General features: G+C 38.1%; 1 protein-coding gene across 2 annotated transcripts in view; it reads right to left on the bottom strand.

The window, feature by feature from the left end:
• The window catches only part of ARHGEF6 (Rac/Cdc42 guanine nucleotide exchange factor 6), a 172,971-nt gene that overhangs the window by 79,642 nt on the left and 67,006 nt on the right, over nucleotides 1-26,323 (bottom strand). For both annotated transcript variants that reach the window (XM_054579556.1, XM_054579554.1), the window contains one exon: nucleotides 19,224-19,294. In XM_054579556.1, coding sequence (XP_054435531.1) covers nucleotides 19,224-19,294 — 71 coding nt within the window. The remainder of the gene's footprint in view (nucleotides 1-19,223; nucleotides 19,295-26,323) is intronic.

A 26,323-nucleotide genomic window follows, 5' to 3' on the forward strand; every position in this document is an offset into this window, starting at 1 on the left:
TTAATATGAGTAAAAAAGAAAACACAACACTAAAAACATAAGGGATGCAGAATTCTGGTCAAGATGGAGGCATAGGTAAACATGGCTCTTCTCCTCGCACAACCACAGCAAAAATTACAACTAGACTGCAAAACAAATATCATCCACAATTGTCAGAAAATCACGCTCTATGGAACTCTGACAACCAAGAAATTAAAGAAGTCACATTCACTCTGATGGGTAGGAGGGGCAGAGATGCGGAGATGCGGAACAGGCAGTCCCACAGTCATGTGTGGTAGATAAAAATTGGGAGGGATACATCGGGAGTGAGAGATCCCAGTCTAACACCAGACCACCCAGCTTAAGGTTCCAGTGCCAGGAAGATAAGTCCCCATAACTTCTGGCAGTAAAAACTAGAGTGGGTTGGGGCAGCAGAAGAAACTGCAGGATTCTCAGGGATCCCCTCTTAAAGGGCCCACAACAGACTTAAGACTTATGCAGATTCACTCCTTCTGGGCTTCAGCACCAGGGCAGCAGGTGGAAGGGCACTGGTGGTATATGGGGAGAAACTGAGGTGTCTGGCCTCAGGGCAAATGCTGGGAGACAGCTTCCTCTCAGACAAAACTCCAGAGGCTGGGCAGTCACATTGTCCCTTTTCTGAGCTCCCCTCACACACAGAGCCATAGAGCAATGATACCCTGTCTGAGACTCCATCAACCTGGTTCACATGGGTTGCCCTGTCCTGGTGATTACCTAAGGCTCCACCACATTCAATTTACCAGTATGCTGTTCTACAATAGGCCATGCTACTAAGATAGGGAGTCAAAGCAGCTATACCTAATACGTAGAAACAAACACGGGGAGGCTGTCAAATTGAGGCGGCAAAGAAATATGGCCCAAAAGAAAGAACAGAACAAAACTCCAGAAAAAGAACTAAACAAAATGGAGAAAAGCAATCTATCAGTGCAGAGTTCAAAACACTCATTATCAGGATGCTCAAGGAACTCATTGGATACTTCAACAGCATAAAAAAAAAAACCTAGCAAAAATGAAGGATACACTAAGTGAAATAAAGAAAAACACACAGGGAACCAACAGCATAGTGGATGAAGCTGAGAATCAAATAAATGATTTGTAATATAGGAAAAAAAAAACATTCAGTCAGAACAACAAGAAGAAAAAAGAATAAAAAAAAAAAGACAAGGATGGGCTAGGGAGCTTCTGGGACAACATCAAACATACCAGCATTCGAATCATAGGGGTGACAGAAAGAGAAGAGGAAGAACAAGAAATTGAAAACTTATTTGAAAAAATAATGAAAGAAAACTTCCTTAATTTGGTGAAGGAAATAGACATACAAGTCCAGGAAGTACAGGGAGCCCCAAACAAGATGGACCCAAAGAGGACCACATTAAGACACATAATAATTAAAATGCCAAAGGTTAAATATAAAGAGAGAATTTTAAAAGCAGCAAGAGAAAAGCAGAGTTACCTACAAAGAGGTTCCCATAAGACTGTCAACTGATTTCTCAAAAGAAAGTTTGCAGATTAAAATACCAGTGGTGGAGAATCAAGATGGCAAAGGAATGAGTGGAAGTCACACTGACCTCCTCCCAGGAACAACCTGGAGTTACAACTAAATTGGGGAGAAATCACCTAGAACACACAACTGAAAAGTAGCGAGAGAGGAGCTTTGTAACCTTGGAGACACAAGAATTGGCTTTAGTGCAATCTAAAAGGTAGGGAGTGCGGACCTGCGAAGGCGGGCAGGGTGGAGCACCAGAGGGATATTGAAACGGCCAGATGGATCCCCCTGAGAAGAACAGGGTCTAAACCAAAATCGGGAATCTCCAGCCTACAGCACCAGAGCCCAAAAAGTACACAGAAAACAGCCAGCTGCGAAAAGCGGCACGGTTGCTCTCTGACAGAGGCAGGCGACTGGAGACACAAAGAGCCTTCTGGGGGCCAATGCAAAATTTTTATTTGCAGTCACTTACCCTGGTCTCCGGCAAAGGCGGGTACAGAGTGGGCTAGAGACGCCTGAGAAGAGAGTGGGGAAGGGGGCAATGGGGAGTGATCTGAGAGAGTAGCTGGCTGGATCTCAGTGCTGACTCATCCCCGATGCGGCAGTAGCCACTTTGCTCAGGAAGAGGTCACTCCCCCCTGAGTGGCACCAGTGTCAAAAGACCACATAGCCCCGCCCCAGGTGGGATTCGACCCCACCCTGTGCTGTCTAAGCTGCCTGCTGAGTGCAGAGTGGCAGCCACAAACATAAGATCCCTGGCTAAAGGGGCTGCAGGGTAGTCTAGCGACACTTGAGGAGAGACTGGGGATGGAGGCTTTAGGGAGAGAACTGAGAGAGTAGCCTGTGGGATCCCAGTGCAGACTCTTCCCCCATATGGCAGCAGCAAGAGAGGACCCAATAACCTCAATCCCCCAGGAGGGACTCGGCCCCGCCCTGAGCTGTCTAAGGCGCCCTGCTGAGTGCAGAGTGAATAGATTAACAGCTGAAGGAGAAAGCCAGAGACAGCAGATTCCTGGAAGTCTGGAACAGACCGCCTAATGTCAGACAGGGACGACATCTGACATCATCACAGGCAGATCCAGAAAGTAAAAACAGTGGTCTCCAACCATAGAAGTTCACACCACAAAGTCAGGAAATCAAGACAGATCAACTTAAGAAGCAGAAGCAAAAGAGAAGAGTCTCACAAAGAATGGGAAGACAAAGAAATATGCCCCACTCAAAGGGAAAGGAGGAATCCCCACAAAGAGAACTAAAAGAAATAGAGGCAAGTAAACTATCAGATAGTTCAAAACAACAGTTCTAAGGAAGCTCAATGAGCTCAGTAAGCTCAGAGAGAATTACAGAAAACTACAGGGAAACTACGAGGAACTTACTGCAAACTATATCAGCATGGAAAAAGACATAGAAACTACCAATAAGAGGCAAGAGGAAATGAAGAATACGATTTCTGAATTGAAGAACACAGTAAAAGGAATCAAAATCAGGCTAGATGAAGCTGAAGAATGAATCAGCCAGCTGGAGGACAAGGTAGAAAAAAGCTCCCAGAAAGAGCAAGAAAATGAAAAAAGACCCAGAAAGCATGAAGAGGCATTTAGGGAAATGCAGGACAACCTGAAACGTAATAATATCTGTATAACAGGGATACCAAAAGGAGAAGAGGAGGAGGAAGGGATAGAGAACTTGTTTGAAAAAATGATGATGGAAAACTTCCCCAACTGGAGGAGAGAAAGAGGCACACAAGTCCAGGAAGCACAGAGGGTCCCATTCAAGAGGAACCCAATGAGGCCCACTCCAAGACACATCATCATTAAAATGGCAAATATCAAAGACAAACAGAGAATCCTAAAGCAAGCAAGGGAGAAAGAGGTAGTAACATATAAGGGAGCCCCAATATGTCTAGCATCTGACTTCTCAACAGAAACACTGCAAGCCAGAAGGGACTGGCAAGAAATATTCCAAGTCATGAAAAGCAAAAGGCCTACAACCAAGACTGCTCTACCCAGTAAGGCTCGCAGTTAAAATGAAAGGCAAAATAAGGAGTTTCCCAGACAAAAGAAGGTTAAAAGAATATACCTCCCCCAAACCAGCACTGCAAAATATGCTGAAGGGACTGCTTAAAGATGAAGAAAAAGTTTCTATGAATACCCAGTTCCTCTCAGAGTTGCCAATACTTGATATTACCAATATTTTTAATACTCAATCTGATTGTGACAATGATGTTATTTTAATTGTTCCTTTACTATTTGTTGAAACTAAAGCTGTTTTAGTATATTTCTTGCCTGTTTCTATTATTTAAAAAAGAGCTTTACATGACTTTTTGGTATTCTTTATCCATTTATTGATTAAAAGTTTGTAGAACTTTTTCCCTGGGGAAAAAAAAAAACCAAGAAACAAAAAACCTATTAAGCATATTTTAGATGTGTTGCAAATACTTTTCTATTCTATTTCCTGCCCTTTAACTTTTTTATATGTATATTATTATATAGTCTTAAATGTTTAATATAGTCATATTGTCAATATTTATAGCTTCTGGGTTTGAATATTTTACTTCAGGTCATGAAAAATATTAGTTCTATTTTCTTCTAAAACTCCTTAGATTCTACATATTGATTTTTAACTCACCTGATTATTTCTTGTATAATGTGTGAAATAGGGCTCTATATTTGTTTTATTTCAAGTAATAGTGGTCCATGCACCTTATTTGTTGAATAAGCCTTATTTCCCCCATTGATTTGAAATATCAGCCTAATCATACATATATTAATCAGAGATATACGTTTGTCTCTAGAATGCTCATTATATTTCATTGATCTACTTGATTATTTCTGCGCAGGTGTCATGTTGGTTTAATTACTGAGACTTCATGATGGTTTTAAATTTTTTAATCATTTTATAACTAACTTTGACATTTAAAAAATAAATAAAATCAATCTACATTTAACAAAGAAAGAGAGAGATGGAACTCCTACCTTTTGTGACAACATGGATGGAACTGAAGAATATTAAGCTAAGTGAAATAAGCCCATTGATGAAAGACAATTACCATATGATCTCACCTATAAGTGGACTGTACTCGGCAAAATAAAGTAATGATCAAAATAAACCACAGGCACAGAAACATGGAGTAGACTGAAAATGAACAGAGAGGAGGGGGAAAGAGGACAATGGTGGAAAGAAGGGGAAGAGACTAGGCAAAGAACATGTATGAATGACCCATGGACATGGACAATAGAGAGGGAATTGACTGTGGGAGTGAGGGGTGGGTGTGGGATGGGTGGAGGGGGTAAAAAGGGAAAAACTGAAACAACTGTAATAGAATAAACATGATTTATAAACTTAAAAAAAAAAGAAAGTTTGCAGGCTAGAAGGGAGTGACAAGAAATACTCAAAGTGATGAAAAGGAAGGACCTACAACCTAGATTACTCTATACAGCAAAGCTATCATTTAGAATTGAAGAACAGATGAAGTGTTCCCAGACAAGGTAAATCTAAAGGAGTTTATCATCACCAAGCCATTATTATATAAAATGTTTAAGGAACTCACAAAAGAAGATGATCAAAACTTTGAACATTAAAATGGCAATAAATCCACAACTATCAACAACTGCATCTAAAAACAAACAAACAAACAAAGCCAACAACCAGAACAGGAACAGAATCACAGAAATGGAGATCATATGGAGGGTTATCAGCTGTGAGGAGGAAGGCGGAGAATGGGGAAGAATATTTAGAGATTAAGAAGCATAATTGATAGGTACAAAATAGACAGGAGGGTGTTACAAATAGTATAGGAAGTCAAAGAACTTATATGCACAACCCATGGACATGAACTAAGCGGGGGGAATATTGGGGGGAAATGGGGTACTGGGCAGAGGAGGGTAAAGGGGGAAAACTTGGGACAACTCTAATAGCATAATCAATAAAATATACTTAAAAAACATGGGATGTAGTTAAAGCAGTGCTTAGGGGACAAATATATAGCTGTAAATGCTTATATCGAATGAGAAGAAAGAGGACTTCTAGTTTCCGGTCTTGCATTTAAGAAGTCTGTAAGTCATTATTCCATCCTAACAACAAATAGATAGCTGAACAAAGTAGAAAAAAACTTTTCTTATATCTATCAGGAAATTGCAGTCACAGGAAAAATGCCCCTCCCCAAATTGGAGAGACAGGCAGGCAGGTACAGAGAATCAAATCTTGCTGGAGCTGAAGCATCCATGGGAATCAGTACCCAGGTAGGAAAACCTGAACTGAAATGATGACTAGCTGGTGGCTCAGTGCATTCAAATCTGAAAGTTAAAAACTCCAGGGGCCCAGTGAGTTCTGCTTCCAGTAGCTCTACTGGGTTCTCACAATGAAGATGGGAGGACAATCTCACTCATGCTTCAGAAGGAGGAAGGGAAAACTAGCCATCTTCAAACACACTAGAGCACTCTGTTCTTTGTAACAAGGTCTCCTCTCAAGAGAGAAATAATTTTACTTGAACCTAACCTATTGAGGTTTTATCAGAGCCTAACACCTAGGAGAAGGGAAATACCCAACTTCGGCTCCCTTTAGCCTTCCTGTCCCGCTTAAGGGAGGAAAAAGAAAAACCTGAGAAACACTGGTGAGGTTCACAGCCTAGGGACATAAACTTACCAAAAGACTGAGACCTAATCATTGGACTTTAAAACATTTCCCCACACCTCACCAACACATTATTAAGGCCTATTTACTGCAGTTTCTTTTACCTAGTACATCATGTCTTGTCCAACAAAAAGAGTTATAAAGCATACTAAAAGGCAAAAAACAGTTTGAAGAGACCAAGAAAACATTAGAATGAGAGTTAAACATGGCAGGAATATTGGATTTATCAGACCAAGATTTTAATGTATCTATGAGTAATATGCTAAGACATGTAATAGAAAAGGTATACAAAATGCAAGAACAGATGGGTATTGTAAGCAAAGGGAAATATTAAGAAAGAATAAAAATGAAATGCTAAAGATCAAAAACACTATGAAATAAATGAAGAATCCATTTAATGGGTTCATTAATAGGCTGAGTCGCTGAGGAAGGAATCTCTGAGCTCGAAGATATATCAATATAGAAACTTCCAAAAATGAAAAGCAAATACAAAAAAGACTAAAAATTTGGAACAGAATACTTGAAAACTGGGGGACAACTAAAAAAGATGTGTCATATGTGTGATGAGAATACCAGAAAAAAAAAGACAAAAAGGAATAGATGCAATATTTGAAATAACAATGACTGAGAATTTCCCCAAATTAATGTCATACACCAAACCACGGATCCAGGAAACTCAGAGTAAACAAAGAAGAATAAATGGCACCCCAAAACACTTAGTCATATTATTTTCAAACTCTAAAAAAATCAAAAATCTTAAGATAAGCCAGAGGGGGGGAAAAAAGCTTACTTATAGAAGATCTAAGATAAAAATTATATCAATTTCCCCTTAGAAACCATGCAAGCAAGAGGAGAGTGAAGTAAAATATTTAAAGTGATGAGGGGAAAAACACCAACCTGGAATTTTGTATCTTGTGAATTTTTTTTCAAAATAAAGAAGAAATAAAGATTTTCTCAGATATACAAAAATTGAGAAAAATTTTTACCACTAGACCTGCCTTATAAGAAATGGTTCAAAATGTTCTTCAGAGGCAAGGAAAACAAAAAAGGTCAGAAATTCAAATTTGCATTAAGAAAGAAAGCATGAAAGAAAGAATGAGTGAAGGTAAAGTAAAAACTTTTGTTTTTCTCATTCTTAATTGGTCTAACAGATAAGTCTGTTCAAAATAATAATAGAAATAGAAATAATAGATTATATATGTTTATAAATAATGCCAATGTACACTTATGTATAAGTGTAATAAATGAAAACAATGATACAGGGATGGGCTTTGTTATTTTAAGGTACTTGCACTAACCTGTGAAATCTAAATAGATGTATAACAGGTAAAGAGATTGAATTATTATTCAATATAACTTCCTATAAGTTAAAGCCCAGGACAAGATGGCTGCAAAAGTTTAACAAATGCACACCAATCCTTCACAAACTCTTAAAATCTTGGAAAAGAAGAACATAGAGTGTATACTTTCCAATTTCAGAACTCACTGCAATGCTACAGTAATAAGAGAGTGTATTACTGGCACAGGGTAGATCAATGGAATAGAACTGAGAGTCCAGAAATGAATGCATGGTTAATTTATTTCTGACAAGGGTAACAAGGCCTTTCAATATGGAAACTAGAACCTTCATACATTGCTGGTATGAATGTTAAAAAGTGGGAAGAACAGCATTTTCAACAAATGGTGTTGGGACCACTGGATATCAACATGCAACAGAAAGAATTTGTACTCCTACTTCACTCCACTTACAAATATTAACTCAAAATGAATTCAAGACTTAAAACCACAAAAGGAAAAGAAATCAACAGAGACAAGAGGGAAGGAGGGAGGGGGGCGGGGTAAAGGAAGGGAAGGGGAAAGTCAAGGAACATATAGCAAGGACTCATGGACAAAACCAAAGGGGAAGAGCTGAGGGAGGGAAAGAGGGAGGGGGCAAGGGAAAGTGGTGGGGGGTAGGCAGAGACAAATGTATTTGAAAAAATAAATTAAAATAAAATTTTTAAAAAACCACAAAACTTTAGCAGAAAACAAAGAAGCAAATCTTCATGACTTTGGGTTAAGCCATGAAATCTTGGAGGATACCAAAAAAAGCACAAGCAACCAGAGGAAAAAAATTGACAAATTAGAATTTATAAACATTAAAATATTTGTGTGACAAAAGGATATAATCAAGGAAGTGAAAAGACAACCCACAGATTGGGAGAAATGTTTATAAATTATACATTTGATGGAGGTTTCATATCCAAACATATAAAGACTTCTTACAATTTAACAATAAAAATAATCAAATAAAATTTGGCAAAGGATGTGAATAGACATTTCTCCAAAGAAGATGTACGCATGGCCAATGAGCTCAGGAAAACATGCTCAACATCATTTGCCATTAGGGAAATACTAATCAAAACCACAGTGAGATACTCCTTCACACTCATTAGGGTGGCTATAATAAAAAGAAAAGAAAAAAATACAATAACAAGTGTTAGTAAGGATGTGGAGAAACTAGAACCTTCATACATTGCTGGTATGAATGTTAAAAAGTGTAGCTGCTGTAGAAAACAGTTTGGCAGTTCCTGATAAAGTTAGATATAAAGTTACCAAATGAACCAGCAGTTCCACTCCTAGAGAAATAAAAATACTGTCCACACAAAATTTGCACATGACTTTTCACAACAGCATTATTTATAATAACCAATAAGTAGAGATAATCCAAAGGCCCATCAACTGATGAGTGGATATACAAAATCTGGTATATCCATACAATGGAAGATTATTCAGCCGTAAAAAGAAATACTGAAACATCCATATAACATGGATGAAGCTTGAAAATATTATTCTAAGTGAAAGAAGGCAGACACAAAAGAACAAATATTGTATGATTCAACTTATCTAAAATGTCCAGAACAGGCAATATCCATAGAAACAAAGAGATTAGTGGTTGTCAAAGCTTGGAGAGAATGAATACTATTGTATACAGAGTTCCTTATCAGGGTAACAAAAATGTTATAAAATAAGCTAGTGGTGATCACACAATTCTGTTAATCTACTAAAAATTGGTGAATTGTATACTTTAAAGTGGTAAATTTTGTGGTATATGAATTATATGTGATAAAGCTATTATTTTAAAAAATCAAAGTACAAATTTCTCACCTGTTAATAAAAACTTTTTTTTACTCTAAGTTTTTGTCCAGTACAGTGTTCTTCCAACTCAAATTTGTCTATCATTATAGGTCTCTGACCAGTTGAGCTGATGTTCACTGCAGTACCTCAAGTAATCACACTCATGTTCAACACTAGTATTCATTTTTTTTATTCTTAGGAATGAAAATAAAGTGCACTACAATTCAATATTACCATATTAAGTAAGAGGTAAAAAGCTCATATGCAGATTGCTTTATTAACAATATTTATTTGTCTATAGTATCTGCATTGGGAAAAAAAGATGGCGGCATGCCTTCTCACTTATATTCAAGTGGGAATGAAGTCAACTAATCATCTCTTTTTGTTCATGTTTTTCTAAAAAGACTGTTTTTCTAAATAAGCCATCTACATTTTTACCCTTCTTTCAAGCACTGCTGTCTATATGTCTATAACTGTCACATTACCCAAATTATAATGTCTGTTGAAAAAAAGAAAAACAAAATAAAAAACCAAGCCAAATAGCCATTGCCTGAAGGGAGCTTTTAAAATAGAAAAATCACAGATATTATTTACATCATAAGATATGATTTGTATATTGTAATTACTATGTGTGGTGTCAGGTATTAGACTTATGGGGATGATCACATCATAAGGTATGTAAATGTGTAATCACTATGTTGTATACCTAAAACTAATAATATTCTATGTCAACTGTAATGGAAAGTTAAAAATTTTTTAAATCATACTGACATATTTTTAAAATGTGATTCGTACAATTAAACAACATTGCCATAATTCAACTTTTCTCTCCCCATTGAAACAGCTTTATTATTTTAACTTGCTTTAAAATGCTATCATTGAACTCCTTTTTTTAATTTTATTTTTCAATTACAGTTGACATTCAATATTATTTTCTATTAGTTTCAGGTGTACTATCTGTGGCTCCTGAAAAAGAAATCATTAAGATTTTGCAAGGTGCCATTTGTCCTGTTCCAGTGGGTTTATTTGCTAGGTGAGGCAGCACGCTTTTGAGGAGTTCCACCTCTGTTGGAACCACTAGCATGGGAGACACAGAAGGCAAAGTTGAGGTAAGGAGACACATTCTGTGTCTTTTAGTGACTTCTGGAGAGCTAAACAGAAAATGTACATTAAATTCATATTGTTGCCAGTTTTGAGGGTAGCTGAATACTGACTTCACAAAACTAAATTGATAAGAGTGATTAATGAGTCCATTAAATAATGCAAAAAATTTTAATAGTAATGCATTAAAGAATAATGTCCATGCTGTGGTTTGAGAAGTAGACATGCTCATCAATGTGAATGTTTGAGTTTCTTTCCTAAATTCACTTGGACATTTATTGCTTTCCTCAATATCAAAACACCAAACTGATGAGCTTCTGAGACTAGTTCTTTATTTCTCAGGCCAGAGGGCATCTACTGTAAAAGGATCAAAAGGGAAGCAGACAGAGAAAGCTATGTGCTCCCAAACAGAAGGCCTCAGTAATAAGTCAGAAGGCAAGCAGTTTGGCAGGCCAATGAATTTCAGAGCAGTACAATTTGATTGAGATGAATCCATTCAAATTTGCTAAAATAGACTGCATCCAGACATTGCCTTTGCTTCCCTGACTCTGTCTTCACAGTGATAACTGATTATCCTTTTGTTCAATTAACTTTTGACTAAATCTAGAATAAAACAGATGGTGAAAAGCCATAGAAAAAGAGGTTGAGGCTTTTTGCACCTCTATCCTAGGCTACTGATTTTCCAGTAAAATATATTTCCTACATTCCCTGGAAAGTCTGTAGAGTGAGTTCATTATTATAATTCTGTTTTCCAAAGGGAAGGAGTCATATAAGAATGAAGACATTATTTTATGGGGCTAGCATGCATAAACAAAGGCTGAAAACAGAGATATGGCCAATGATAAAGGAAGACTATAATGGCCCCAGGAAATCTTAAATCAAAGCAAAACCATCATATTATAGGATTTCTAAGATGATTATGATGGCTGTAAAAATAAGTTAATGTTGGTAAAGCCCGATGAGACTTTAAAAAGCAATATATTAATATACAGTATTTATGTCATATTTGATTTATATTCCAGTAGTGCCACCTATTTACATTCAAGTGCAGTGATTGACTTCACACCTCCAGGTCGTTGGCTTTCACAAAGGCACCACTATCCCGCATTATTGACAGATACACTCTGCAAATACTGTCATCTTGTCTATCTACCTCCGTCCCTTGGGTGGAAGAGATGTATAGGAGGTAAGACAGGACATGGGTATGGGTACACAAAAAAAAGAATAGGGACATGAATAAGGAATAAATAAATAGATATGTATGGTAGTTTAGGCTGGTGGATTTTTTTTAAAAGGGGTGCACAGAGGATTTTTTGGGCAGTGAAAATATTTTATATGATCTGTAATGATGGATACATGTTACTATACATTTGCCCAAACCCATAGAATGTGAAACACCAAGAGTGAGCCCTAATGTAAACTCTGGGTGATAATGATGTACCAGTGTAGAGTTCTCATTTGCAAAAAATGTGCCATTCTAGGGCAGGATGTTGACAATGGGGGAGAGTGTGCATGTGTGTGGGCAAGGGGCATATGAGAAATCTCTGTAACTTCTACTTAATTTTGCTGTGAGGCTAAAACTGCTCTAAAAATATGAAGTTTTTGTTTAAGAAGTGGGCTTATAAGCATTAAAAAGGTAGAGAAAATTCAAGGTAGAAGCAAGTGGGTAGATAAATGAGTGAGAGAGAAGATGAGGATAAGAAGAAGGTGGGTGGCAAGAGCAAGGATTACAGGAGGTTTTCTGGGATTTTTATGTAATTTAGCATGTCATAGACTTCTTCCCACCTTTGCAATTGCATATAGGTTCTGTACAGCATATCCCTTAAGCATTTGCCACAAGTTAAAATAGAGGAAAGTTAGAAAGAAAGAAATACTGATTATAGTTTTCTATTTAGATGTGGGGAAATAACTACCTTCCACTCTCAGGCAAACGTTCAGTCCGTGCGTTGAATATTAGTCTGTGAGTCTGGCCTATTTGTGACAGCACAAAGGTCAGCTACCTTAAAGTGTGTTACACTATTTGCAATGAATAAAGAATTTCACCTTCACAGGAGCATTTAGATGGGGGAAGATTAGAGCGCAGCCTATACTATGACCTGCAGGAATATATTGCAGGCCTGTACATTCTTGCCTGGGTGAATTTGCCCATATAGTTCCCCTTGCCTGAATTCTCTTTCAGCTATTCTCTGCTTACCTAAGTCCTGACACACATATTATCCTATGTTTTCCATTCAACCTATCCCTTTATTGGTTCTGAAACTTTAGTTCAGTGAGCATCTGAATCAACTGGGGGTGGAGTGAGAAAGGGGCTGAGGGAATGTTAAAAGTGTTTTCCTGGGATGTATCACCAGAGATTCTAATGTAGCAAATGTGGTATGGAGCCAGAGTTCTACAGTTTTATCAAGGCTTGGAGTGGTGGGGGGAGGCTTCCTCAACTGCATTTGAAGAAACTCATTTTAGAACGTTTTATAAACTTACATCATTCTCTGCCATGTGGCTTATGCTATCATGTCTGTGCTGTCTTACCAATGAAACTATGGGTGCCAAGAGCTAAGTGTTGCATACAAATTAAGCTTGATGACTAAGCTGTATTATATAGATTCCTTTTTCTGTTCTTTACTTTTTCAGTAGAGTTGAGATATAATTGACAAATAAAATTGTGTATGTTTAAGGAATCCAACTTGATGTTTTGATATATATATGCACTGTAAAATGATTACAATCAAGCTAATTAACACATCCATAACCTTACATAGTTATCATTTTCTTTTGTTGTTGTTGCTCTTTATGTTTTTTTATTCCTCTTGGCACATATCATCAACTCATAATGGTCAAAAAAGGACAATGAAGAGAAGATTATTAGAAAAATAATTAATAGAAAAATGTTTTTTTTCCCCAATGGCGAGAGAAATTTAACAAATAACACTGAATTTTGAGGACAATGAAGGAGCCAAGGTCATGGGCAGCAAAAGCCTCCTGTGGGCTGCATGTCCCTAAAGGATGCTAAACTCCCATTCAAAACAGACCAAGCATAATTAAGCCTTGGTCAGAGACATTAAACATGCCTTATGGCAGATGCTGATCTGAGCTGGGTGCCTAAAGCTGCTTTGATCACACTAGAGAACTATGTATTTATTTATTTGTTTGTTTGTTTGTTTATTGTGATTTTTTATTGTTGTTCAGTTACAGTTGTCCCGCCTTTTCCCCATTGCTCTCCCTGCTCTGTCCACCCCCCCACCGACTTCCACAGTCAATCCCCCACCATTGCCCATGCCCGTGAGTCTTCTATTCATGTTCCTTGGCTTGCCCCTTCCCCTTCTTTCCCCCGTTATCCCCTTCCCCTTGCCCTCTGGTCACTGTCAGTTTGTTCTTTATTTCCAAGTCCCTGGTATTATCTTGCTCACCTGTTCGTTTTGTTACATTTCAAAATTGATGTGCCACTATAATTGCACCAAGGCCTGAACAGACCTGAAATCAGCAGATAATCCCTTGGAAAAGGGAAGAGAACATCTGTACACTTGCAAATTCCAAGATTTATCTATCTTTTGAAAGTTTATAGGATGTTATGGTTAATTGCATGGGTCAACCTGACTGGTTCACAAGGTACTCAGATTAATCATGATTTCTGGGTATATCTGTGAGGGTATTTCCAGATGAGATGTTGAATCAGTAGATTGAATAAAGCAAGTTGCCTTCCCCAGTTTGGGTGGGCATCATATAATCTGTTGAGAGTCTAAATATAGCAAAAAGGTGGAAGAAGGCAAAATTCACCCTCTCTGCCTGACTGCTTCATCTGGGACATCAGTCTGCTCTCAGAAAGAAATTTACACCATTGGTTCTGCTGCTTCTCAGACCTTTAGACCAAAACTGAACCACTCCACAATCTGTCCTGAGTCTCCAGTTTACAGATGACAGATTGTGAAACTTCTCAGCCTCAATAATTGTGTGAGAAAATTCCTTATATTAAATCTTTTTATATATATCCTATTGGTTCTGTTTCTCTGGAGAACCCTTGCTAATACACAGGACCAACGTAGATGGAGCATTTGGAACTTCAAGGACTCACTGAATGAAAGAGCATTAAAACATGTCTAGTCAGAAAAAGTTTTGTTAGAATCAGAGAATGGGGATTAAAAAATCTCCATGAAGGAGAAATTATAAAAAATACATAATTCCTGTTTTTATTTTTTTAAATATATAAATAAGTATATGTGTGTGTGTGTGCACGCACACACACACACACACACACACACATACTCACAGGCCATATATATATGCACATACATATACAAACACCTCTACCTCAAAGAAAATTTGGCATAAGATTCACCAACATGTTAATAGTGGTTATCTATGAATGGTGGGATTATAGGTGATATTTTCTCCTTTTTACTTTTTCTGTATTATCTTTAAAAAAAAAAAAAACAGTTATTTAGCCCTGGCTGGTGTGGCTCAATGGATTGAGTACCAGCCTGTGAACCAAAGTGTTGCTGGTTTGATTCCCAGTCAGAGTACATGCCTGGGTTGCAGGCCAGGTCCCCAGTAGGGGGCACACAAGAGGCAACCACACATTGATGTTTCTCTCCCTCTCTTTCTCCTTCCCTTCCTCTCTGTCTAAAAATAAATAAAATCTTTTAAAAAATCAGAAGGATATCTCAGGAGCGAGGAGTCCTAGCCCCACACCAGGTCTCCCCAGCCCAGGGCTCCAGTGCCAGAAAGATAAGTCCCCACAACTTCTGGCTGTGAGAAACCAGTGGAGATTGAGGCTACGCAAGACAAAAACTGCAGGACTCTCAGGCAGTTCTTCTTAAAGGGCCCATGTATGGACTTAGACTCATTCTCTCCAAGTTCCAGCACCCGGGCAGCAGCTTGAAAGGCACCAGAGACATATTGGAAGGAGCTGAATTGTCCAGCACCAGGGCAATAGCTGGGGGATGCAGCTTTCACCCAGAGAGATGTGCTGGCAGAGGCCATTGTTCCTTTTATGAGCCCTCCCCAAAAGAGCCACAAAGTCACAGAGCCAGAAGGTGGGCACCATACCTGAGACTATAAGCTTGGCTCTGTTTGCCCCACCTGGTGATTCCCTGAGGCTATGCCCGACCCAACTTCTGGGCCCAACCAAAGTGTTTCCAGAACTCTTCCAAACAAATGGTTTGTCTTGGTCATGCTTCAGGTTTTCCTAAGTTCTCTCAAACAAGCAGCCTGTGGCTTCAGCAAGCCCCATACCTCTCCCTAATGGCCCCAGGCCAGGCACTAGCAGCAGCTGGACATGGTTCACAGCTTGGCCTCACCTGGGCACCTCAAAGACCAGCATAAGCAGCAGCCATCTGCAGATCACTTTGTAGCTTAGGTTGTGTGACTCTGGACAGAACATAGTCAGTGGCTGACCTTTGACATGCCAACAGCAATCAAGGCTCAACTACAAGAAGAGGGTATATACAACCCACATAGTGGGTGCACCTTGAGTATCCAGCTTGGGAAATAGAGGAGACTGTGACACTGGACTCTACAGGGTATCTACTACATTTTGGAGGCAACCAAAATGAGGAGACAAAGAAACATGGCCCAAATGTAAGAACAGAACAAAACTCCAGAAAAAGAACTTGGAGAGAAGTAATGTAATAGATGCAGAGTTCAAAATACTTGTTATAAGGATGCTGAAGGAACTTAGTGAAGACCTCAATAACATTAAAAAATCCAGTCAGAAACAAAGGATACACTAATTGAAATAAAGAACAATTTACAGGGAATCAACAGCAGAGTGGATGAAGTTGAGAATCACATCAGGGAGCTGGAATATAAGGAAGCAAAATCCACCAATCAGAGCAGCAAGAAGAAAAAAGAATCCAGGAACATGAGAATAGTGTAAGGAGCCTCTGGGACAACTTGCACTGTTCCAACATTCACATCATAGGGGTTCCAGAAGAAGAAGAGAGAGAACAAGAAATTGAAAATCCACTTGAAAAAACAGTGACAGAAAACTCCTTAACTTGGTAGAAAAAATTGACATACAAGTCCAGGAAGTGAAGAGAGTTCCAAACAAGATGAACCCAAAGAGTTCCACACCAAGACACATCAATTAAAATGCCAAAGGTTAAAGACAAAGAAAAATCTTAAAAGCAGCAAGAGAAAAGCAGTTACCATAGTTACCTATGAGGGAGCTCCCATAAGACTGTCAGCTGATTTGTCAAAAGAAACTTGGCAGGCCAGTAGGGATTGGGAAGAAATAGTTAAAGTGATGAAAAGCAAGGGCCTGCAACCAAGATTACTTTACCTAGCAAAGTTGTTATTTAGAGCTGAAGGCCAGAGAAAGAGCTTCTCAGAGAAAAAAAAATGCTAAAGGAGTTTGTCACCACCAAACCAGTACTATATGAAATGTTAAATAGGCTTCTTTAAGATAAAAAATGTGAACAATAAATAGCAATAAATACATATCTATCAACAATTGAATCTAAAAAAACAATAAATGAACAAGCTGAACAGAAACAGAATCATAGATACAGAAAATGTTTTGATGGTTGCCAGATGGGAGGGGGTTCTAGGGGATGGGTAAAAAAGGTGAAGGGATTAAGAAGTACAAATTGATAGTTACGGAATAGTCATGGGGATATAAAGTAAAGCATAGGGAATGAAGTAGTCAAAGAACATACATGCATGACCCACAGACATGGACAACAGTGTGGGAATTGCCTGAGGGATTGGGGGCAGGCTGAGCAGAGAGGGGCAAAGGGAGGAAATTGGGATGATGATAACAGAATAATCAATAAAATATAATTTTAAAAAAGATCATATAGGGATAAGTTGCATGTGGGTAAACTTGATTTTTCAGATCTCCAAATAATGTGGATGGGCTAGAATTTTTTTATTTGTCCAAGCCAATCAGCACATTGGGAGAATAATCAGAAAACTCTGAACATATTTTGGATTAATTGCTTCTGAATATTTGCTTAAGTACTAAAAGCAAGAACTTTAGTTCTTTTAAGTACTAAAAGAAATGTGAATGAACAAAACACCAACAACCAACCCAAATCCCTTCACATTCCTATATAGTCACAACAATATGCCTAACTTGTCTCAATAATTCAGGAATAGTCACCAGAAAGTTCTGCAGCTCCTTCAAAGGCCATTATGAGCTCCTCAATACATTCTATTTTCTTTATTAAGCTTGAGGTTTGAGACAAAAATCTATACAAATTTTAAAATATACATATATATATTTTGACCCAACCATTTAGTTTCTAGGAATCTACCCTACTAATTTTTATATATTTTTCCAAGTTACGTGTATAAGATGTTTACTGCTGAATTGTCTATAATAGTATAAACAATGTACATGAACTCCAATAGGAGGTGGGTGATACAAACAGAGTTTGTATATATAGACAGGATTTACATAAGGCCCATAAGAATCACAGAGATTAATCTGCCTTGGATAATCCCAACAATATTTTATATTGGTAGAATCACTAGAGGTAGAGATAGACCTAAGGCAAAGTGATGGATGGACAGTATGCTCCAGATCCATAGGGAGAAGAAGCTACAGTAACATTTGTATCCACCATTTGAATGCATTCTTTCTTTAGAAATTAAATTATTAGAGGTCACCAGAAAGCTAAAAGAAGTGGTTAGGGTAGAAGGGTTAAGGGAGCCTAGCTCTGCTGTAGGGTAGAATATATAAGGGAGCATATATACATATATATATATGTGTGTGTGTATATATATAAAAATATATATTTATATATAATATAAATATATATTTTATATATAAAATATAATATAAATAAATATAATATTATTTATATTATAAAATATATTTATATATTATATTTATTATATATAAATTATATATTTATATATTATATTTATTATATATAAATTATATATTTATATATATTTATTATATATAAATTATATATTTATATATATATTTTAACCTCAGAAATGTAAGAGGATAAATAGTGCCCTATGCTATGAAGTGCTTTCTTGATTTTTTCATACCAGCTACTGCTGATGTCATCATTATGAAGTAAACTCACTGAAGAGTGAAATTCAGTTTTTTGAAACCAAATGTATAGAAATGTTTAAAAAATATTCATCCATGCACAAAATTAAAAGACCATGCAGTACAAATGCACATAGAATACTGGGTGAAAAGCAAAACTACTTCAGCAGGGCAGGGGAGGGGATGATGCAACTACCATTCAGGGAAACTCAGAGGTTATCATGACTTGACCTTTTCATTAGCGACTAGGACAAGTCAGGAAAGGAGACATGAAGGAAAGCAGAGAGCAGATTTAGGAAAAAGATATTATTTCTTTTTCAAACAGGAACTTATTTTGGGTATTGCACATGCCCTATTTATAGCTAATATATTTTGACATATCTTTATTCAAGCCAGAGCCACTTAATTTCTCCCTCTGTGCCAAAGGGCAGCCTTCCTTTTAGGCTCTCCTCAAGAACAAAGTTAGTAATATTTCAGAGAATATCATAATGAGTTGATTGATTCTAAAATAAAATCACAGTAGGCAATCACTGAAAACGTATTGCATTAAAGGAACTTTGAAACTTACCTTCTAAATATTGGGAAAGGCTATTCAGTGACAAAATTGTGACAAAATTGGCTACCTAACTGCTGAATTTTCCCATCAAATCTGCAATTTGTCTTTCACTGCAGTTTAATAAGCTTGCTCTAAATCCTTATGCTATACTTGAATTTTTCAGTACAGTGGATGTATTGTAATGCAGCTAACATTAAACCCTTATAATGCAACTTTATCCAGTCTTCCATTTGTGTCACCTCAACATATCAGTGGTTTGACAAGTAAAGAGGTTCCATATAGTCAAGAAAAAATTTGTTCATCATCTGATCACTCACCACGGAATAATAATTCTTGGTAAGTGGAGTAGTTTCAAATCCTTTGACAGCCTTTGGGGAGAGAGGTCTCTCTGTGAAAAAAAAATTAATTATATTAATATCATACAAGTCTAAGATCAACATTTTACAACATAGGTCAACTAACATACTATACATATTTGCAAGCAGAAAAATCAATGGAAGTATACATTTCTAAACAAGAAACTATAATTTTAACAAACCATATGTGGTCAAAGTTAGATTTTCTTGTCCAGGCCTCTCAACTTCTGAGGGGGAGAATAAGGCAAGGAGTTAAAGTCTAGCTACTTAATGGTAGGGTGGGGACAAGAACTTCACTCCCAGTTTGAACTTGTTTCATTCAGCTTATTCAAAGCAGATAAGCAACGCCAAAGCTAATCAAATGCATATTTGTAAGCTTGAAAATTACAATATTAGTATAAATAATTGTAACCTTCGATTCTTAGGGTTACATACTATGTCAAAAACAATCAGAATATTTTAATACACTGAAAACTCTTCTCTCTTTTACTCATCATTTTAAAAAAGATTCTATTCATATATTTTTAGAGAGGAGAGGGAGGCAGAAGAGAGGGAGAGAAACATTAATATCTGGTTGCCTCTCACATGCCCCCTACTGGGGACCTGGCCTGCAACCCAGGCATGTGCTCTGACTGGGAATTGAACCAGTCAGACCCTTTGGTTCACAGGCGGGCACTCAACCACTGAGCCACAACAGCCAGTGCTCACCATTTTAATATGAATACATTTTTCCATAAAATGCAAGCAAGGGAGTAAGAGGTAGTAACATATAAGGGAACCCTGATATGGCTAGCAGCTGACTTCTCAACACAAACACTACAAGCCAGAAGAGAATGGCAAGAAATATCCCAAGTCATGAAAAGCATAGACCTGCAACCAAGACTTCTCTACCCAGAACGGCTCTCAGTTAAAACAGAAGGTGAAATCTAGAGTTTCCCAGACAAAAGGCGGCTAAAAGAATACACCTCCACCAAACCAGCTCTGAAAAATGAAGAGACTGCTCTAAGATGAAGAAAAAGAGTCTATGTGTACCCAGTTCCTTTCACAGATTCCAATACTTGATATTACCAATATTTTAATATGTATTACTCTAATTGTGACAATGATGTATTCTTTTAATTGTTCATTTATTTTTTGTTGAAACTAAACCTGCTTTTGTATATTTCTTGCCTATTTCTATTATTTTTTAAAAAGCTTTAAATGACTTTTTGGTATTCTTTATCCATTTATCGATTAAAGATTTATAGACTATTTTTCCCTAAAAAAAAAAAACCAAACAAAACACTATTAACCATTTTTTAGATGTGTGGCAAATACTTTCCCATTCTATTACTTGTCCTTTAACTATTTTTATATGTATATTTAGATATAGTCTTAAATGTTTAATATAGTCATATTGTCAATATTTACTTTATAGCTTCTGCATTTGAGTATTTTACTTCAGGGTAAGAAAAATATTAGTTTGCATTTTCTCCTAAAACTCCTTAGATTCTACATACTGATTTTTGACTCACCTTAATATTTCTTGTATAATGTGTGAAATAGGGCTCTATATTCGTTTTATTTCAAGTTATAGTGGTCCATGCACCTTATTTGTTAAATAAGCCTTATTTTCCCCATTGATTTGAAATAGCAACTTAATCATATACTACATTGTTAGATATATATGTTTGTTTCTAGAATGCTCATTATATTTTATTGATCTACTTGATTATGCTGTGCTGTTGTCATGTTGGTTTAATTGCTGAGAATTTATAATGGTTTTACATTTTTTAATATTTCATAATTGACGTTGACACTTAATAAAAAATATATAAAATCAATCTGCATTTAGAAAGAAAGAAAGAGAGAGAGAGAGAGAGAGAGAGAGATGGAACTCCTACCTTTTGTGACAACACAGATGGAACTGGAGAATATTAAGCTAAGTGAAATAATCCAGTCAGTGAAAGAAAAATACCATATAATCTCACCTATAAATGAAATCTATTCAACAAAATAAATGAACAAACAAAATAAACCACAGGCATGGAAACATGGAGCACACTGAAAGTGACCAGAGGGGATGGGGAAAGGGGACAATGGTGGAAAGAAGGGGAAGGGACTAGACAAAGAACATGTATGAATGACCCATGGACATGGATATCAGAGTGGGAATTGACTGTGGGAGCGGGGCGTGGGAGTGGGATGGGTAGAAGAGGGCAAAGGGGGAAAAATTGAGATAACTGTTATAGAATAAACATTATTTTAACAATTCTTTTTTAAAAGTAAGAAATTAAAGCATGCAGATTGGAAAAGAAAAAAAAGAAATTGTAAATCTATCTGAAAAAATAATGAAATTAAAGTTCCCTAACTTGGTGAAGGAAATAGACATGCAAGCCCAGGAAATGCAAAATATCCCAATTATGATGGATGCAAAGAAGCCCACTCCAAGACACATCATCATTAAAAGGCCAAAGGTTAAAGATAAGGAAAGACTCTTAAAAGCAAGAGAAAAGAAGTTACTTACCAGAAGGTTGTCAGATAGGAAGGGGGTGGGAGAGAATAAGTGAAGAAGTGAGGGGGTTAATAAGTACAAATAAGTAGTTACAGAATAGCCATGGGGATGTAAAGTACAGTATAGGAAATAGAGTAGCCAAGGAACTTATACACATGACCCATGGACATGAACAATGGTGGGGGGATTGACTGAGGGAGTGGGGGGTGCTGGGTGGAGTGGGGCAGAGGGGGAAAAATCAGGACAACTTTAATAGCATAATCGATAAAATATAATTTAAAAAAAGAAAGGAAGCTAGTACAGTATTACTACATACTATCTTTCCTACCCTCATTTTCTCAATTCATTTTGTTTTATATTCCATTTTTATATTGCTATTTTGTATGCTCTTTTAACTTCTTTCTGAAGTATGGGGGAGTATAAGTATCCAAATAATATAAAATGAAGCCTTGGCTTTCCTTTTGTAAAAATATTTTCTTGTTTTGTCTATTATGTGTCCACTCTAAAAATGCAAAATACAGAAAAATTAAAAAAAAAAACACTGATAAGTCCATCACCCAGAGCTAACCATCATGCAGAATAACATTTTGAAGTGTGTCTTCTCACTCATTTTATATATATATATACACACACACAAATATATATATATATATATGTATTTGTAAATACACATACATGGATTTTTCTTTACCTACAGTTTTGTAATTCTCCTATTACAGCATTATTTCAGGAATAATTTCCTATTTTACCTTTATTTCTAATTATCATTATATCTGAAATGTCTCTTATTTTTTGGCACATAATAGCTTTTAAGACATTTTATTTGACCTTTACTACAACCCTGTCAGGCAGAAATGATCTCATTTTGCGAAGGAAGTCATTAAGGTTCAGGAAGGTTGTGTAAGTTGCCTAATTGTATAAGTCTGGGAAATGGCAGAGCCAAGACTGCAGTCCAGGTGTGTCTTGACAGGAGCCTATGATTCTAACCAATATGATGTCCAGAAATAAAGCTACTGATGGTCTCAATCAATGGATAGTAGTTCTTACTAGAGTTCAGAGGGACCATCAGCTTGACCTGGGATGGTGAGAGAAGACCTTGCTGGGCCGAGAATATATAATCTGGCCCTGCAAGGTGGGGAGAATTCAAACAAGCATAGAAGACAGTTTTCTAGTCAGGGAAGATTTGAGAAGCACAGCTATAGAAATGGTAATCCTCAAGGCAGGACTGTTCATGACGGAGAATTGTCCCGCTGTGCCAGGCTCAGCAGAGTGGAAACAAAGCAAAAAGGCAGCAATGCAGGCCAATTCAACCACTTCCCAGGGATGACAAGTGAGGTATGGCTAGTTTGGGGAAGGTTTATGCTATTTCAAGATCTACCAGGATGCCCCGGCTGGTGTGGCTCAGTTGGTTGGATGTCATCCCACAAACCAAAAGGTCACTGGTTTGATTCCTGGTCAGGGCACATGTATGAGTTGTAGGTTCCACTACCAGTCAGGGCATGTATGGAAGACAGCCAATCAATGTTTCTCTTCCAAATCAATATTTCTCTCCCTCTCTTTTTCCCTCCATTCTCCTCTTTCCAAAGTCAAAAATAAAGATAAAAGACCTGTATGGACCTACCTGGTCCATTTCACAAGGCTTTACTGGGTAAACCTGAGCAATGTAGAACCACTTTGCCTATTACTTGAGATTGTGTTGCAGAGTCAGGATGTGAACCCTAGTATTGTATTGCCAAACCTGGTGTTCTTCCAGAACACCATGGTTTTGCCAAATACTTTTAGTTTTGTATTAGGCAAGTTTTCTACAATGTAGCTATAATAGTTCTACTTAAAACTCAGTTGTTTTGTGGAATTATCATGTAAACCAGTCTTGATAAAAAATAAAACTTTATAGACATACCAGCAAGCTGTGGTCACCTTTTGAAAGCAAGGCCAAAAAAAAAGGGTAAACAGTAATGTACAGCCTGACAAGACATAGAACAAGAAAGGAAAGACCATAGGAATGAGTCATTGTAATTGAAACAAAATGTTAACTATGTAAACTAGAACTGAGAATCATAAATTGAAAAGAAAGAAGTGACTGACATGAATGGCTGAATATGATGTAAAATGAGCTGGTGCTTTGATAAGGTCAATAAAATTGTCAAATCTCTAGCAAGACTGAGAGACAAAAAATTGAGAAGACACAAGTTACCAATACCAGGAGTGAAATGGGATATCATTACAGACCGCAGAAATATCAAAAAGATAAAAGAATATTACAAAAAAACTCTACATACATAAGTTTGATAATTAGAAATGAAATGAATCAATTCCTCAGAAAACAAAAATGACCACAACTCTCCAATATGAAATATATAATTTGAATAGCCTTACAACTATTAAGAAAATCGAATTTATAAATTTAAAACTCTGGAAAAAGAAATCTCCAGGTCCATGCAATTTCACTGGAGAATTCCATCAAACATTTAAGAAAGAAGCAATAGAAATTCTTCACAAACTCTTCTAGAAAATAAAAGTGGAGGGACTACTTTCCAGCTCATTTTATAGTAACATGGATACCAAAACAAGGCAAAGACAGCACAAAAAACAGACATAGGAAAAGATGTTCAACATCACTAATCATCAGAGAAATGCAAATTAAAACCACAATGAGTTACCATCTCACACCTGTCAGAATGGCTATCATCAATAAGTCAATAAACAACAAGTGCTGGGGAGGCTGTGGAGAAAGGGGAAGGAAACCTTTTGCACTGTTGGTGGGATTGCAGACTGGTGCAGCCAATGTGGAAAACAGTATGGAGATACCTCAAAAAATTAAAAATGGATCCGCCTTTTGACCCAGTGATCGCACTTCACGGAATATATCCGAAGGAACCCAAAGCACTAATTCAAAAGAACATAAGCACCCCTATGCTCATTGCAGTGTTATTTACAATCACCAAGATACTTAAGCAGTTCAAGTGTCCATCAACAGATGAGTGGATAAAACAACTATGGGACATTTACACAATGGAATACTACTCAGGCATAAAAAAGATGAAAGGTGAGATTAAGATGGCGGAGGAGTGAATGGGAGTCACGCTGACCTCCTCCTCCCAAGACCAAACTGGAATTGCGACTAAATAGTGGAGTAATCACCTGGAAAACAACGGAACGATAGTGGGAGAGGAGCCTTGGAGCCACGGACAGTGGATTCAACTCTCACACATCCCAACGGGTGAGAAGTGCGGTGGAGGTTCGAGAGGGTGGGCTGCGTGACCTCGGGCACTAGCACCAGAGGGACATTGAAACGGCCAGTTAGCTTCTCCCGAGAAGAACAGGGTCTGAATCATAAACAGGGACCCCTAGACTACAGCAGCTAAAACCAAGAAAACACAGACAAAACACAACCCCGAAAAGCTTAGCGGTGCTCTCTGCCAGAGACAGGTGGTTGGGGATGCAAAGAGACATTTAAAGGGCCAACGCAAAAATTGCAGTGGCAGCCACCCCCCGTGATCTCTGGGTAGAGGCGGCAGCAGGGTGGGCTGGTGCCTGGGAAAAGAATGGTGAGGAAAACTTGGTGAAGAGAACTGAGACGGTGGCCAGTGGAGCCTGGGTGATAACGCACCTCCCACTCTGCAGCTACCATCTCGCTCAGGCATAAGGGAATCAATTAACGTGCCTTTTGTGCGCTCCGCACACAGCTTGTGCGTGTGAGCTGGGGGCCTGAGTGCAGACTGGCTGGGAGAGCCTTGAGAAGAGACTGGAGACGGAGGCGTAGGGGAAAGAACGAGAGGAGGAACCGGGGAGTCCCGAATCCTTCTCCTTTCCCTAGTCTCCATTGTGCGGAAAGAGCCCACACCCTAAAGAGCCAAAAGCAGAAAAGCACACAAAGACACGCCAAAACCACCCAGTGCAGGCGCGCACAGTTGCGCTGAGTGGCCGGGGAGGGTTGGCAAGTGTGTGAGTGACCCGCGCGGGCTGCCGGGAAGGCCTCCCACAGATTGGCACCCATAAGGCCTGCGAGGGAGTGCACAGAGCGGCAAGGGCAGGTGTAAATTGAGCCGCCTGGCCCGCGATTGCGGAGAGGCTCACAAAATTAGTAGATCTCGGGCTGGAGGGGTCACAGAGCTGCCCAGAGTCCCTGGAGGAGAGACCGGAGACAGGATTAAACGGAGAGTCCTGGAGCTGACTTCCTCCCATTTCCGTAGTCTCCATTTGGCGAGGGCAAGCAACGCACCCAAAGAGCTAAAAGCGGGGAAAACACACAATAGAAGACCCTAAACTGACCAGTGCCGGGGAGCTCACTGGCAATGGGACCAGATGAGTACGCGAGGTCGTGAACAAGCCCCAGGGTCTGGGGCAAGCACGTGTGAGCCCAGGCAGGCGGGGGATTCTCCCTCGCCGGGAAGCTCGCTCAAGGAGCCTGGGTGAGAGTGTAGAGCGATCCCAAAAAAGAGTCTACCCCTGACTGACGGGGTCACAGAGCTGACCCAAACAGGAGTCAGACACAGACAGTAGACTCCTGGAAGGCTCAAACAAACGACCCAAAGTCATATAGGGTCAACAACTGACATCATCAGAG

Source organism: Pteronotus mesoamericanus, unplaced genomic scaffold (assembly GCF_021234165.1).
Source record: "Pteronotus mesoamericanus isolate MK-2021 breed Mesoamerican mustached bat unplaced genomic scaffold, CSHL_Meso_final contig_55, whole genome shotgun sequence".
Lineage (NCBI taxonomy): Eukaryota > Metazoa > Chordata > Mammalia > Chiroptera > Mormoopidae > Pteronotus > Pteronotus mesoamericanus.